At 60.8% G+C, this 14,835-nt stretch overlaps 3 protein-coding genes and 1 long non-coding RNA gene across 5 annotated transcripts; 2 read left to right on the plus strand and 2 right to left on the minus strand.

Annotated features, from left to right (window-relative positions):
• Nucleotides 1-10: 10 nt before the first annotated feature.
• Nucleotides 11-2,498, minus strand: LOC118015304. Its single transcript, XR_004680608.1, has 2 exons — nt 1,783-2,498; nt 11-274 (listed from the first exon to the last, which is right to left on the minus strand). It is a non-coding gene; the product is annotated as an uncharacterized LOC118015304 (long non-coding RNA).
• Nucleotides 2,499-2,632: 134 nt separating this feature from the next.
• On the plus strand, nt 2,633-5,083 carry LOC118015299 (cytochrome c1, heme protein, mitochondrial). The gene is made up of 7 exons (XM_035012142.1): nt 2,633-2,776; nt 3,395-3,591; nt 3,676-3,802; nt 3,890-4,047; nt 4,134-4,294; nt 4,598-4,698; nt 4,784-5,083. Exons 1-7 carry the CDS (start codon nt 2,648-2,650, stop codon nt 4,886-4,888), a joined length of 978 nt encoding a protein of 325 aa, XP_034868033.1. The 5' UTR covers nt 2,633-2,647; the 3' UTR covers nt 4,889-5,083.
• A 922-nt stretch (nt 5,084-6,005) lies between these two features.
• On the minus strand, nt 6,006-11,378 carry SHARPIN (SHANK associated RH domain interactor). The gene is given in 10 exon segments (XM_035012143.1): nt 6,006-6,110; nt 6,113-6,163; nt 6,238-6,366; nt 6,452-6,570; nt 6,650-6,803; nt 6,883-6,973; nt 7,049-7,190; nt 7,267-7,398; nt 10,494-10,668; nt 10,955-11,378. Coding segments are annotated over 10 exon segments (1,203 nt in total). The 5' UTR covers nt 11,132-11,378; the 3' UTR covers nt 6,006-6,077.
• Nucleotides 11,379-11,661: 283 nt separating this feature from the next.
• On the plus strand, nt 11,662-14,814 carry MAF1 (MAF1 homolog, negative regulator of RNA polymerase III). 2 transcript variants are annotated; one of them, XM_035012144.1, is made up of 8 exons: nt 11,662-12,024; nt 12,824-12,949; nt 13,049-13,177; nt 13,255-13,420; nt 13,561-13,682; nt 13,765-13,884; nt 14,055-14,195; nt 14,307-14,814. In XM_035012144.1, the coding sequence occupies exons 2-8, from the start codon at nt 12,867-12,869 to the stop codon at nt 14,326-14,328; spliced, it is 783 nt and encodes a 260-aa protein (XP_034868035.1). In that variant the 5' UTR covers nt 11,662-12,024; nt 12,824-12,866; the 3' UTR covers nt 14,329-14,814. The 2 variants fall into 2 exon arrangements, with proteins under 2 accessions (XP_034868035.1, XP_034868036.1); XM_035012145.1 differs by having other exon boundaries at nt 14,084-14,195.
• The last annotated feature ends 21 nt before the right edge of the window (nt 14,815-14,835 follow it).

Consider the following 14,835-nt stretch of genomic DNA (forward strand, 5'->3'; position numbering starts at 1 on the left):
ACACGAGCTGTGTCTTTCCCCAGTATCCACTTTATTCAATCAGAAAGCAAGGTTAATATAAAGTAGGTTTAGGACTCCAGCCTCAGTGATACTTCACCATGTGATTAACTTGGCTTCTTATACGGCACACAACAAGATAACAAGGGGGTAGGGAGTTCACAAACCAAACACGAAGTCAGTCTGTGGGCGGCGGCTGAGATGAGGTCTCAGTCAGGTCCGGGTCAGCTCTCGGCACTGACTGCTCCTTATGTTCGAGCAGGGAAGCATCTCAGTCCTGTTGGGAGATCAACCGGGCAGAGCCTTGGGCAGCAACTGCCTTTCTTTCTTTTTTTTTTTTTTTTAAGATTTTATTTATTTATTTGAGAGAGAGAATGAGAGAGAGAGAGCACGAGAGGGGAGAGGGTCAGAGGGAGAAGCAGGCTCCCCGCTGAGCAGGGAGCCCGATGCGGGACTCGATCCCGGGACTCCAGGATCATGACCTGAGCCGAAGGCAGTCGCTTAACCAACTGAGCCACCCAGGTGCCCAGCAACTGCCTTTCTGAAGTGGTCACACTGAGGGGGTCTGTCTGTCTAGAGGGGTCAGGTCCGAGGAGACTGATAGTTTGCTGCAAAAATCCTCCCCTTTTAAAGGGATCTAACGGGTCTGGGGCCCTGCAGACGTCCTCTGCTTCTGCTGGTTATCAGTGCTGGGGTGTGAGCTGATGCTGGATGTGGCAGGATCTCGTGGCTGCGGTACCTTTACCTGCTTGTGTCCTTGCTTGACACAGGCTCCTGCTCGAGTGAGTGACTCCATCTTGCTCTCTACAGTGTCTTATAATTTTTTTTTTGTTGAAAACTAGACATTTTAGGGACACCTGGGTGGCTGAGTTGGTCAAGTGTCTGCCTTCAGCTCAGGTCATGATCCCAGGGTCCTGGGATTGCGTCCCAAGTCAGGCTCCCTGCTCAGTGTGGAGTCTGCTTCTCCCTCTCCCTCTGCTGCTCCCCCTGCTTGTGCTCGCTGACAAATAAAATCTTTAAAAACAAAAAAGAAAACTAGACTTTAAAATTTTTTTAAAAATATTTTGTCAGCGCACAAGCAGGGGGAGCGGCAGGCAGAGGGAGAAGCAGGCTCCCTGCCGAGCAAGGAGCCCGATGCAGGACTCGATCCCAGGACCTGGGGATCATGACCTGAGCCGAAGGCAGACACTTGACCGACTCAGCCACCCAGGTGTCCCAAACTAGACATTTTAAATAATACAATGTGGTGATGCTGGAAATCAGATTCCAAGTATTGTTGCTGCTTGTAGTAGTTGTATTTTGTAGTGATCTTTCTGAACTAGTTCTGTCTAGTCTGTAATATTTGTCCTGTGTGGCCACTGAAGTCTCTCTTGGGTCAGCTCAACAGTCCGCTAACGATTGGACAGACTTTAAATGCCTGCGATCAGTGAGCTTCCCAGTCTCCCAAACGGCTCTGTGCGCCTGTTGAGGCGGGCCTTTCAGCACTCAGGCGGGCGGTCAGCAACTCTGCCTGCGGATTCCCTTCACCGTGCACAGGGCCCCAAGGTCAGCCGGGGGTAACCATTTAGGGCTTTTCCAGGTCTTTCATGAGCATGTGCGTACCCTATTTATGTTTGTGACCTTTCATATCCCACAACATCCATGTGGAGGCTCTATTCGCCTTCAAAGCTTTCTGGTTACTCTCTTAGCAGCTGCAGCCGTGACCCACCGCTTGGGGCAGCTTTGAAATCACAAGCCCGCCCGTAACTGCCCTCAGCCCACAGCCTCAAGGCACAGACTACTTACCGGTCGAGGCGAGCGCAGCGAGGTTTGCAGGAGGGCCCGCACACAAGTCAAATACGGCAATTATCTGCACGGAAGGGGTTCCGCTCCCTTCAGTACCAGGAGTGTGGGCTGTCGTTTCCAGGATTACCTCCGGGCTGGGCAGCAGCTTTAACCAGGGAAAGTGGAAACACCTCCCAGCTCCCTGTTCTTACCGCGATTGGGCTGCTTTTCTTAAACAAACGCTGCTGGGATGCTGCAGTCCTTCGGTTAATTAGCTTCCAGGGTTCTGAAGACGTTGAAGACGATCTCTGCGAGCTTTCCCTCGGATTTATGGGGGAGAGGGCTGCAAACTTTCCGAGGTCCTTACTCCTCCGACGGACGGCGGTTTACGGGGACCCCCGGCTGCCGGGGTCCCGACTCCCGCGCCCGCCAGCTTCCGGGTAATGGCATGCGCCCCGCAAATCCTCGTCGGACGGAGGAGGGCGAGCAGAGCGTCCAGCCGTGCGCGCGGGCCGCGGCGCGGAGGCCCCCAGCCTTCCGGGCCGGCTCACTCGTGCCCGGAGCCGGGGCCCTGCCCGGGGCGGAGGGGGCCGCGGCCGCCAGCCGCCCCTTCTCTGCGACGGCCACCGCGCCCGCGCGGGAAATGCTGCTGCACGAACGCGCGCGACGGCCCCCACGATGCCTTCCGGGCCGGGGAGCACGACCGCGGGGGCCGGGGGAGCCGCGCCCGGACGCGGAAGCCGCGCCGCCGGCCCGGCCCACTTCCGGTTTCCACGACCGCCGGAGGAGCGCGGCGAGGCGGAGCCCCGCCCCAGGCTCTCGCGACGTCTGGGCTCCGGGCGCCGCAGGGGCCGACGGGAGCAGCGGCCGCGCTGAAGAGGCCAAGATGGCGGCGGCGGCGGCTTCGCTTCGCGGGGCGGTGCTGGGCCCGCGGGGCGCGCGTTTGCCGGGCGCGCGGGCCCGGGGTCTGCTGTGCGGCGCGCGGCCCGGCCCGCTCCCGCTGCGGACGCCTCAGGTGAGCTCTGGCCGCGGCCCTGTCCGCCGCGTGGCCCCGCAGCCCCTGAAGGTCACGGCGCGGCGGCCCTGGGCGCGGGCCGGGCAGCGAGGGAGCGGCCTCGGCCACCGGCGCCCCCGCCCCGGCCGGACCCCCGCCGCCGCCGACCTGAGGCGCCCGGGAGCAGGACCGGCTCCCAGTCCTCCGAGCAGCGGACGCGCCCTGTGCGGAGCGTGGGGGGCGGCGGGGCGGGCTCGCTGCGGGCTCGGGGCTCGGGGCCGGGGGCTTTGCGCGGAGGGCGCGCCCGGGCCCGCTCCCGCTCCGGCCTTCCAGAGTGGGCCTGCGTCCCGAAGTGACCTCAGCCTGACCTCGACAGCTGCTTGTGACCTTGGCCTGCCCCAGCACCCTTGCTTGCGTCGACCTCAGCCCCAGCCCCGGATCCAAACGCCAGCCTTACGCCCCCTCCTCCGGGCCGGATCGCGGCCGAGGAGTCGGGGGAGGCGGGCGTGGGGCGGGCGGTGGTGCTCCGCAGGAGTGGGCCGGCGCTGCGTGGACGAGTGGGAGGGGTGGGCGCGGAGAGGCAGATCCCCAGGTAGGGCCGGGTGGTGTTCTGGCAGGCGCTGAGCGGGGCTCTTGCAGGCAGTGTCCCTGTCGTCGAAGGCCGGTCTGTCCCGGGGCCGGAAAGTGATGCTGTCCGCCTTGGGCATGCTGGCGGCAGGGGGTGCAGGGCTGGCTGTGGCTCTGCATTCTGCCGTGAGTGCCAGTGACCTGGAGCTGCACCCCCCAAGCTATCCGTGGTCCCACCGCGGCCTCCTCTCTTCCCTGGACCACACCAGGTGTGCTGCTGGCTGGCCGGGGGTTTCGGGGTGGACTGGGTGGGGTGCAATCCCTGCCGCCCCTAATCCGTACCGTCTCTTCAGTATCCGGAGGGGTTTCCAGGTGTATAAGCAGGTGTGCTCCTCCTGCCACAGCATGGACTACGTGGCCTACCGCCACCTGGTGGGTGTCTGCTACACGGAAGAAGAAGCTAAGGCGCTTGCGGAGGAGGTGCGCGGCCTGGGGCTGAGGAGGACCCAGGGATTGGGGCTCCCGCTGTGGTGGACGGCAGGGTTGTGATGGGGCTCTTCGTGGCAGGTGGAGGTTCAGGACGGCCCCAACGAGGATGGGGAGATGTTCATGCGGCCAGGGAAGCTGTCTGACTACTTCCCGAAACCATACCCCAACCCTGAGGCCGCTCGAGCGGCCAACAGTGGAGCACTGCCCCCTGACCTCAGCTACATCACGAGAGCTAGGTACGGGGGCTGCCTGCAGGGGGGTGCGGGGAGGGGGAGGAAGGTCCGTCCTGTGCCAGGGCTCAGGAGGCAGGATCTGGTCCCAGGCACGGTGGTGAGGACTACGTCTTCTCCCTGCTAACGGGCTACTGCGAGCCGCCCACCGGGGTGTCACTGCGAGAGGGCCTCTACTTCAACCCCTACTTTCCTGGCCAGGCCATTGCCATGGCTCCTCCCATCTATGATGAGGTCTTGGAGTTTGATGATGGTGAGAAGCCCCCCGCCTGGGGATCAGCATGCTGGGTCCTCTTCCCACTGCCAGGGATGCTTCTCCTGTCTTGGGCCCTGCACTCTCCTTGGCTCACGCACTGTGTGTCTGAGCCAGCTTATGGGCAGCCTCCATAGTCCCGTCTAGCCCAGACCCCTATGTACTGGGGGGAAGGGGGTCCCATTCCTTGTGAAGCCTTGGTGAGGAGCCCATCCTGGCTGTGTGTGGGGGTGGTGCTCCAGGGCTATCCCAGGTTGGGTAGGGACCTCCAGGGGCAGCCCTTACCACTCTTCCTTGACTCAGGCACCCCAGCCACCATGTCCCAGGTGGCTAAGGACGTGTGTACCTTCCTGCGCTGGGCATCCGAGCCAGAGCACGACCATCGCAAACGTATGGGGCTCAAGGTGAAAGGGTTGGGCCTGGGAGAGGGGCTGGGAACCGGGCAGGGCTCCTTTCTGCTTCCTTCCTCTGAGCCTGCCTCATCCCCAGATGTTGATGATGATGGGCTTGCTAATTCCCCTGGTCTACGCCATGAAGCGGCATAAGTGGTCAGTCCTGAAGAGCCGGAAGCTGGCGTATCGGCCACCCAAGTGACCCTGCCCAATGTCTGCTGTCTTGTGTGAATGGGGAGCCTCAAGCCAAGGAGCCACCTTGGACCTGTTCAGGCCTCAGCTGGCCCTCTTGGCCAAGCCCCACTTTCTTTGGTTAAAGAGGGGAGGGGCCAGGAGATCAGGTTCTAGCTCCAGATCCTTCAGCCTCCATCATGGAAATAAATTAAGTTTCTCAACACACGTTTGAGCTGTTGTGATGGGAGCACAAGTTTGCAGGGGACTCAGGGACTAAGACCCTTGCTCTCAAGCTCCCAGAGATGTTCCATGGAATGTGGCCAGCATTACCATGTACAGACTGGTGACTGGATGACTGCAGTCAGTACTGCATGTGGAACAGGGAACAGCTGTTGAGAGAAGGTTGCAGCACTCATCGAGGTGGGGAGTACCCGATCACAGAGGTGAAAAGGGCCTGGCTTGGCCAGACATGGCCCAGGGGCCTGGTGGAATAACCAGTCATTTGTCAGTGTGTGAACCACTGGGCTTTCATCCTCAGGGCAACAAGGAGCACTTGGCAGCATTTCAACAGGGGAGAGGCCTGGCCTCAGGGAGGAGCTGCTGGGGAAGGGAGACAGCCTCCATCTGTGCTGAGAAAGCAGAGTAGGCAGAAGCCACCCCGAATGTGCCCTTGGTCTCCTGGCTGGGCATCTGGGGTGGTCCCAGCAGCACACAGCCCTGCCCTATTGCTCCTAGCTTCGGAGCTTTTCTTGTCCCCAGGAGGGGAATGTAAGGAGCATCCTGGCTGGAACAGCCCACGAGTGGTAGCCAGAGTCTGGGAAGGGTGGGAGCCAGGTGGGAGAAAGAGCATGTGCTTGGAGGTTTCTGGGTGGACAAGACGCAAGGTCAGCGGTAGGACTGGGATGGGGGCTCTTCATACTCTTGGGGTCTGGGAAGAGAGCTCAGCCCCATGCTTCTAGGATCCCTAGGGTTTGGAGTCCCAAGTACTCTTGAGTAGCCACCTGGACCTGGCTGGGTTGCCCCACCACCAGCTGATGAGGACCAGGCCCCACCTCTGCCAAGTTTCATCCCAGTGGGGCTGTGCCCCGCCCTCCATCCTCCCAGCAGCTCAGTCTGCAGAAAGGCGCAGAGATGGGGCACTCGGCTGGCTCAGAAGTGTCTTTAATGACTCCAGATTGTGGCCCCCCCACAACCCCGGCGTGATCCCTAGTGAGCAGTCAGCAAAGGTCCCCTGAGAGTTTCAGGAGGGGGGGTCCAGGGACCTTGGGCCTGGAGGGATTGGGCCATCCTCTCTCTCTGTGACCTGGGCGGGAGGGAAAGCTAGGTCACTGGGCTTGTTGGGCCCCTCTGCCCCCTTCCCCTTCCCGCCTCTGGTACCTTTGGCGGCTGCCGGGTGGAGGCTGCAGGAAGGGGCTCCCACGTACAGGGCTTCTGGGTGCTGCACACCTCACAGCCAGGCCGGTGGGGGGCGTTGATGAATGTGCAGGAAGGGCAGGACCAGCCGGGCTGCGGAGAGGGGGAGAGAGCGTTGCTTCTCTTTCCTTCCAGGGCCCAGAAGGCCCAGGCCCACCCTGCCCAGCCCCTGACCCACCTGAAGGGGGCTGGGGAGGCTGGAGCTGGCTGGCTGAGGAGCTCTGGGCAGCCCCAGTGACTGAGGAAACAGGCGGCTTAGCTCCCCATTTGTCTTCTGGGGGCCCTGAGGGCTGCGTCCTGCAGTAGACGAGGTGGAGCTGAGGGGTGTGGCAGGCTGCACCTCGCCTTCCTCATCCCATCCACGTCAAGGACTCACCTGGGGCTTCTCGAGGGGCTGAGAGCAGGTAGAGGAAAGCAGGATCCCCATCTCGCCGGACCCCATAGGAAGCAAGGCTGCACTCGGGCACACACAAGCACCGCCCAATGACCCAGCGCTGCACAGCTGGTGGGAAGCCAAACTCCGAGAACACCTGGGGCCGGAGCATCAAGGCCAGGCAGTGTCACTGAAGGCCCCCTGCCCCAGCAGGGCTCCCCAGACCCCATGCTTACCTGTTCCTGGAGGGTCGCAATGGTGCAGTGGGGGTGGACTTGCAGCGAGACGTGGGCAGAGGACGCAGCATCTTCAACTGTGACCTGTAGCCTGGGCCAGAACATAGATCAGGGGGAAGGTGGGGGTCCTGGAAGGGTTGGGATGTCAGAGTGAAGAAGGCCTCACCTGATGGGGCCAGGAGGGAAGCAGGCCTCCTGGAGCTGGACACTGAGGGCCACGTGATGCTGAGCCAGGATGGCTGCTGCTTGGGCTGCCCCCTTTTCATCCCCATCCTCGATGGCCCGGGCCAGGCACCCCACCAGCTTTTCTGCAGGGGGAGGGAAAAAGCCATCAGAGCTGAACACAGACTGCTGCTTCCACCCCCCTCTGCCACCTGCCTTTACCTCTCTCCATAGAGTCTCCAGGGCTCCAGCAAAGATCCACCTTGGGTTGTGGGGCCTGGAGTGTGGGCACTTCAGGGGGACTGGGCGGGGAAACAGGGCACATTTCTGGGCCCAGGGCTTGGGGCAGGCTGCCTAGGAGGGAAGATGTGGGGTGGGCTGGAGTCTCCTGAGATCCAGCCCTCAAGCCGAGTACTCACCCAGGCCTCTGCTCTCTGACCTCAGGTTTCGAGGACCATTGCCACCTCCTTGCTCACCTCAGCCCATGCCGCGGCCCTTGCCCACACATTAAGCCAGACTGTCCCCCTCAACCTTGGCCCCTGCCAACCCCTGAAAGGTCCCTGCCAACTCCTCGGAGCTGAAGCTGCACTTGGCTTTTCCTTGGGTTCTGGCATGCTCTGGACTCTTCTGTCTAGCCCTACCTAGGCCCTTCTGCCAAAGAGGCCCCGTCAGCCCTCCAGGGATGCTCCCTTGGCCTCGCAGCAGAACCAAAGCAGATCCTCAGGAGGAGCCTGCCCTTTCCTGCTCACCAGGAGCCCTGCAGTTAGGAGAGTCTCTTCGTGGTGCCTCAGGGACATCCATCCTCTCTACTGGCCATCAGCACAGGACACCTTGGTGGCTCCCGTTCCAAACAAACCCTCTTGGGCCACTGCCTGCTCAGGGCGCCCTTGCAGAGCTGGCTGCGCCACTGTCTCCCCTTCTGACCTTCCACCTTAGGCCCAGCCCACCCGCCGCTGATGCGCTCCTATGGCGGCCTCAGGCCCTCAGTATTCTGAGCCATCTGCCCACTGACATAAGCAGGGCTCCTGAGCACCCAGGACCAGGCCTGGCCCAGCTTGGCCGAGTCCCAGAGATCACACGCATACTCTTGCCTGGGGGCTTTTGTACTTGCTGCTTCCTGGCCACATGGGTGTGAAGATCACGCTAGGATCTTCAAATTTCACTCGTGTCACCTTAATGAAGCCTTCCCTGCCACCGTATTTAAAATTGCAAACCCCTCCCTTCCAGCACTCCCATCTCCACCATCTGATGGAATTTTACTTATTTTTTTTTCCAACTTAAATATGTATGTATGTATATGTATATTTTTCGGGGGGGAGGGGCAGAGGGAGAGGAAGAAAGAATCTCAAGCTGACTCCACTGAGGTGGAGCTCGATCTCACGCCCCTGAGACCATGACCTGAGCCGAAATCAAGAGTCGGTCGCTTAACCAAAACCTGAGCCACCCAGGCAACCCCCAACTTAAGTATTTTTTTAAAAATATTTTATTTATTCATTTGAGACACAGAGATACAGAGAGAGAGAGCATGAGCAGGGGGAGAGGCAGAGGGAGAGGGAGAAGCAGGCTCCCCGCTGAGCCAGGAGCCCAATATGGGACTCGATCCCAGGACCCTGGGATCATGACCTGAGCCGAAGGCAGACGCCTAACCATCTGAGCCACCCAGGTGCCCCAAGTATTTTTTCATTGAGGGACACCTGGCTGCCTTAGTTGGTGGGGCATGTGACTTGATCTTGGGGTTTTGAGTTCAAGCCCCATGCTGGGTGTAGGGATTACTTAAATAAATAAATAAGGGATGCCTGGGTGGCTCAGTCGGTTAAGCGTCTGCCTTCGGCTCAGGTCATGATCCCAGGGTCCTGGGATGGAGCCCGCATCGGGTTCCCTGCTCAGTGGGGAGCCTGCTTCTCCCTCTCCCACTCCCCCTGCTTGTGTTCCCTCTCTCACTGTGTCTCTGTCAAATAAATAAATAAAATCTTTAAAAAAAAAAATTCCTTTTATAGATATTCCAGGATGGCAAAAGGCACACTGCAAACCACTGATCACAAAGAGTGAGCATTACACAAAAATTAACTCAAAATAGATCACAGGGGCGCCTGGGTGGCTCAGTCGGTTAAGCGACTGCCTTCGGCTCAGGTCATGATCCCAGGGTCCTGGGATGGAGCCCGCATCGGGTTCCCTGCTCAGCGGGGAGTCGGCTTCTCCCTCTCCCTTTGCCCCTCACCACCACTTGTGTACACTCTCTCTAATAAATAAAATCTTTAAAAAATAATAATAATTAAAAAATAGGGGCGCCTGGGTAGCTCAGTCGTTGTGTCTGCCTTCGACTCAGGTCATGATCCCAGGGTCCTGGGATCCAGCCCCTCTCCCACTCCCCCTGCTTGTGTTCCCTCTCTCGCTGTCTCTGTCAAATAAATAAAATCTTTTAAAAAATAAAAAACCACACCTAATAAGTATCTTTGGACTGATACACAAGGTTCCATTAGTTTTAAGTGTACAACACAGTGATTCCCCAAGTCTATACACAATGCTGTGCTCACTGCAAGTGTATGTTTACCTATTTTACATGTCTGCCTCCTCTCTAGAAATGTAAGCTCCAAGAGGGCAGGAATTTGAAGTTTGATTCATGCTAAATCTCCAAGTCCTAAAATGCTTAGTACAGAGCAGGTGCTGAATACACAGCTGGTGAACAGATGAATGAACAGCTTTCCTCCTTCTGTAAGTGCTGTGTTGTCTGGGCCTCTCTTAGGTCACGTTGTATGGTTTTCTTCTCAGCCCTCTGGCAGCTCTTCTGATTCTGGGCCTTCTCCTTTGCTTGCTGCATTGTCTGCCTGTCAGATTCTCTCTTGCTTCTCTCTCCTAGTGACCTGGGTTGACCTCTTCAGAGCCCCACCCCCAGCCCAGATCCACCTAGCTAGCCCCTCTCCCCTCCATGCCCTTCCACACAGGCCCTGTCTGGGAGCTCTACAGTACTTCTCCCTCCAGCTTTCTGTCTCAACCACTAACTCTTCCATTTAAATAGCCATGAAATCCAGCCAATTCCATCTCCTAAGCATCTCTGGAAACAGCCTTCTCTCCAGCCCTATCTGCACCACCCCCACACAGATGCAGGTCTCAGCCAGTCTTAAGTAGCTCGAATCTGAGCCTGTCACTCTCCCACTGAGTACATCCCCATTGCTCCTGATGCCGTCTGTCTTACCCAGATCCTGAGGGCCTGCCTGCTCTCCCCTCCACATTTGCCTGGTACTCCAGGCTCCAACTTTTCAGCTTGGATTCCTTTTCTCCACTTTCTCCCTCCTGGGAGCCTTCCCAGAACCCACCAGTGGGGAAAGTGGGCCCCACTTTCCCCACTGCTTCCCCCATCCAGGCCTGGCGGGGCTGGGGCTACTCCTGTTCTCTCCCATCACTCACGGTCCCTGCCCAGCCAAAATGAATCTTCCCGCCAGAGCACTAACCATTCTGTCCCTCCATGGTGGCACCTCGGACTAGCGCGGCCCACCGCTGAGCTTCCTGGGGGTTGAGGAAGTGCAGGCTGAGGGTCCCAGGCCCTCCCGGTGGAGGCTGCAGCTCATGCTGGCTGGGGCCTCGGACCGTGTAGGAAACTGACTCCAAGGGCCATTCCAAACTGACCTGAGGAAGGGCAGAGTCCAGGCTCAGTGTCTCCCGCCAGCACACACTGCATGATGACCCAAGGAACACGAGGTCACATTTATAGACCACTTACGCCGTCCTACGCCCTTCCCCCAAGTTACCTTACGAAACCCTCGCGGGACGCCTCTAAAGGCAGGTAGTATAGCATTTGTCCCCATTCTACAGACGAGGAAACGGAAGCAAGGGCAAATGAACTGCTCAAGGGCACACAGCCGGCCCGCGGAGGACCCTGACCCCGGTCCCGCGCCCCCGCCGCCCCACTCACCGCCCCGGGCCCCGCGCCCAGCAGCTCCAGCCGGAAACGCCCGGGCCGCTCGGGGTCCGCGCTCAGCTGCAGCTTCCGCAGCTGTGCCTCGGCGTCCGGCCCCGCGCCCAGGGGCCTCACCGCGGCGTGCACAGCCAGGAGCACCCCGGCCGAGTCCGGGTCCGAGGGCGGCGCCATCTCCGGTCCGGCCCCGGCCCGGACCCCCAAGCCCGCTTCCGTGGGCTCGGGCCTCTGCGCGCCTCGGCCGACCGGAAACTGGGGCCGCGAGCCTGGGGTTCCGGCCGTGGCCAGAGCGTCGGAGCCCGGGTCTCCCCCTCCTGCTTTGCCCAGGATGGACACGGCCTAGAGGCTCTGCGGGCGGGGGCTGCAGCCCAGCGGCCCGCGTCCCCCGGCCGCGCGGGGCCGGAGCTGGACGCGGTTCCCAGGCTCCTTCCCGCCCGCCGCCCGCTGGGCTGCCCGGCCCGCCCACCTCGCGTGGGCCGGCCAGCCACTCCCGGGAAAGCGGGCTGACACCAGGGGCGGGACGAACAAGGGGCCTCAACCAATGAGCGCAGGAAAGGAGGAGGGTTCGCACGCCCTGGAGGAGTGACGGACAGGCATCGCAGCCAGTAGAAGTGGAAGCTAGGAGTGAGTGGCGGGAGACGCTTCCTATGGCTATCCGAGCTCCCGATCCCGGCGGCTGAAGCGGGCCATTCAGGGGCGGGGGGCCGGGCCTTGCGGACGTTTGTTGTTGTCCGGCTCGGAGAGGCAGAGGTCGCTCGCTCGCTCCTTGACTCGTTCGGGCCTTGTGTGGCGGTCGGCGGGCAGGTCGGTCGCGGTAGTCGGTCGCCGTGCAGGGGCGAGGCTATGTCGCGGTGGCAGCCCGGCAGGGCCGGCAGGGCCGGGAGTAACGGGACGTCGCCGCGGAGCCTCTTCCCCCGGATACAGTGCGGCCCGAAAGGAGGCCGCGGCGCCGCCCTCCGGTCCTGAGGAGCTCGCGCTGCCCGGAGCCCTCACCGCCTTCTTACCCGCGCCGACGTCAACCGGCCTGACCCGGCCCGGCCTGGCCACACCGAGCGCCGCGCAAGCAGGTAGGTGTCCGCCCTGTCCCGGGCACCGAGTCGGGGCCTCCAGAACTCCAGCCCCCAGCGGCCTCCGCGCTGGCGCGCGTGCGCGTCCCGGGACGCACGGCCTCCTGGGACTTGTAGTTTTCCGCGGCTAGCTTGGGGTTTTCCTTAGCCCGGGCGGAGAGGCGGGTGCGGCCAGGCTGACGCTGGAGCGCCCCAGCGGCCGGCCGATGTGCCCTTCGGGGGTCGTGGTACCTGCCTCTGTTGCTTGGTGTCCGAAGAATTAGCCGCACTTGTGGAGAAGAACGGAGAAGCCTATGGGTTTTCTCTCTACTTTCCTAGAGACCTTGTAGAACAGGGAAGAGTGCTGCGTCCAGGTGACCGCAGGGCCCCAGCCCCAGGTGTGCTGGATCCTAACCCGGGGCAGGTTCTTACTCTAGCTGAGGAGTTTAGCCCTAGGGGGTACTGCAGGAGTCCTGTGCGTTCGCGGGCTCACAGTGACCCCACCCCCCCATAGTGGGTGAGGCTCTTCTGTCCAGATGGACGGTGTCCTGGGAGATAAACCAGCGAGCCCTAGCATGAGCAGGATCCCTGGTACGCCCCCAGGTATCGGGGCTGGGAGAAGGGGGTTGGCTGAGCTGCAGCCTGGGCTTGCCATTCTCAGGTAAGAGGATCTAATTTATCTCTCCTGCCAGTGCTGAGGGTTTAGGAGTAAGCTGCAGGAGGGACCCAGCTTGTTTCTAATGGCTCCACTTACTGGGTAGGGAGGCCAAAGGCTGAGCTTCGGCGGCCAGATACTCAGGGGCTGGCCTCCCATCCTCAGGCAGCACTAGCCCCTCCAAGCACAGAACCCCTTCCTCAAGGACATGAAGCTGTTGGAGAACTCGAGCTTCGAGGCCATCAACTCACAGCTGACAGTGGAGACTGGAGATGCCCACATCATCGGCAGGTGAGGCCTGGGCTCCATGGGACTCAGAGGTTACGATGTCCTGGCCCAGAGTTGAACCTGATGGGTAGCATGCTCCATGGTCCCCCTTGCACCTTGTAGGATCGAGAGCTACTCGTGTAAGATGGCAGGAGATGACAAGCACATGTTTAAGCAGTTCTGCCAGGAGGGCCAGCCCCACGTGCTAGAGGCACTGTCTCCACCCCAGACCTCAGGCCTCAGCCCCAGCAGGTGAGCCGGGGCAGAGTCGGCCCACCGTGGGGTGTGGGGTGCAGGGCAGCGCTGGGCTGATGCTTTTCTCCGTGCAGACTGAGCAAGAGCCAAGGTGGTGAGGACGAGGGCCCGCTGAGCGACAAGTGCAGCCGCAAGACCCTCTTCTACCTGATCGCCACGCTCAATGAGTCCTTCCGGCCTGACTATGACTTCAGCACAGCCCGAAGCCATGAGTTCAGCAGGGAACCCAGCCTCAGCTGGGTGAGGGTCAGCCGGGGGGAGGGGCCCACAGCCCCCCAGCTATGCTTACTGTCCTTCCTACCTGCAGTGGCCCCTGGGCTCAGCCCGGTTCATGCCCTCTGTCCTGCATCCTGAGTCAGTCCCAACTGTGACCATCCTAGGTGGTGAATGCAGTCAACTGCAGTCTGTTCTCAGCAGTACGGGAAGACTTCAAGGCCCTGAAGCCACAGCTATGGAATGCAGTAGATGAGGAGATCTGCCTGGCCGAATGTGACATCTACAGGTGGGCTGGCATCCCTGCAGGTGGGCCCTGGGCGTGTGTGGCACGTGGGCCTTCATACCACTTCTTGCCCCACGCTCCCCAGTTACAACCCAGACTTGGACTCAGATCCCTTTGGGGAGGATGGCAGCCTCTGGTCCTTCAACTACTTCTTCTACAACAAGCGGCTTAAGCGGATTGTCTTCTTCAGCTGCCGCTCCATCAGGTTAGCACCTGTCCGCCTCCTTTCCTTTAGCTCCTATTTGGCCCACACACCATTTCCCCAGCTGTTCCCCCTCCCCCCTGCCCGACTTTGTCCTCCCTGGACATTCTCCCTGGGGTCAGCAACTGGCCAGGGATAGGCAGTCCTAAGACCAGTTCCCACACCTCCCCCAGTGGTTCCACCTATACCCCCTCGGAGGCAGGCAACGAGCTGGACATGGAGCTGGGAGAGGAGGAGGAGGAGGAGGAAGAAGAGAGCGGAGGTGGAGGCAGTGAGGGCGGACCCGAGGAGACGAGCACCATAGAGGAGGACAGGTGTGTGACGGTCGCTGGAGCCAGGCGTGGGTGGGACAGAGTGGGCACCCCTCTGCCTGATCTCCTGGGTGTTGGCTCCTCTAAGCTTACTGTGTGCCACCTTCTACCCAGGGTCCCGGTGATCTGTATGTGAGGACGAGGAGCAGAGGCCCCAGCTTCATTCAGCTTCAACCAGTGCCTGGAACTGCCCACTCGAGGGGCCCCAGGGTCAGCCCCTGGCCCAAGGCCACGCCCACCTAGCCCTTTGGCTCCCTCCTACAGATGTCTACTCACCCCCACAGGCTCCGGCTGCCCGTGTTGTGGTTGGCCTGGACAGCACAGGGCCTGGTGGGAAGGCCACTGCCTGTCCCAGTGAACCGACAAAGGCAGGGACAGCTGGACTACAGAGTTTATTTTTGTATTTTGTGCCGGATCAGGCGTGGGCCTGCACACTCCAGCCCAAAGGGTCTGAGATCCAGTCAGCAGGCCCCTGCGGTCACCACCCTGGGCTTGGCCAGCCCCTGGCGCCCACCTGTACCCCTCTCCGCCCCCCCCCCCCGCCACCTCGCCCGTTGGGCAGTGTGCACTGAGTGTCACTTTGCTGCAGCTGTTTGTTTCCAATAAAAATTTCTGTGACTTAGTGGGGACCTAGGCTCTGTGC

The sequence above is a fragment of the Mirounga leonina genome, unplaced genomic scaffold (genome assembly GCF_011800145.1).
Source record: "Mirounga leonina isolate KUSES-001 unplaced genomic scaffold, KU_Mleo_1.0 Mir_165, whole genome shotgun sequence".
Taxonomy (NCBI): Eukaryota; Metazoa; Chordata; class Mammalia; order Carnivora; family Phocidae; genus Mirounga; species Mirounga leonina.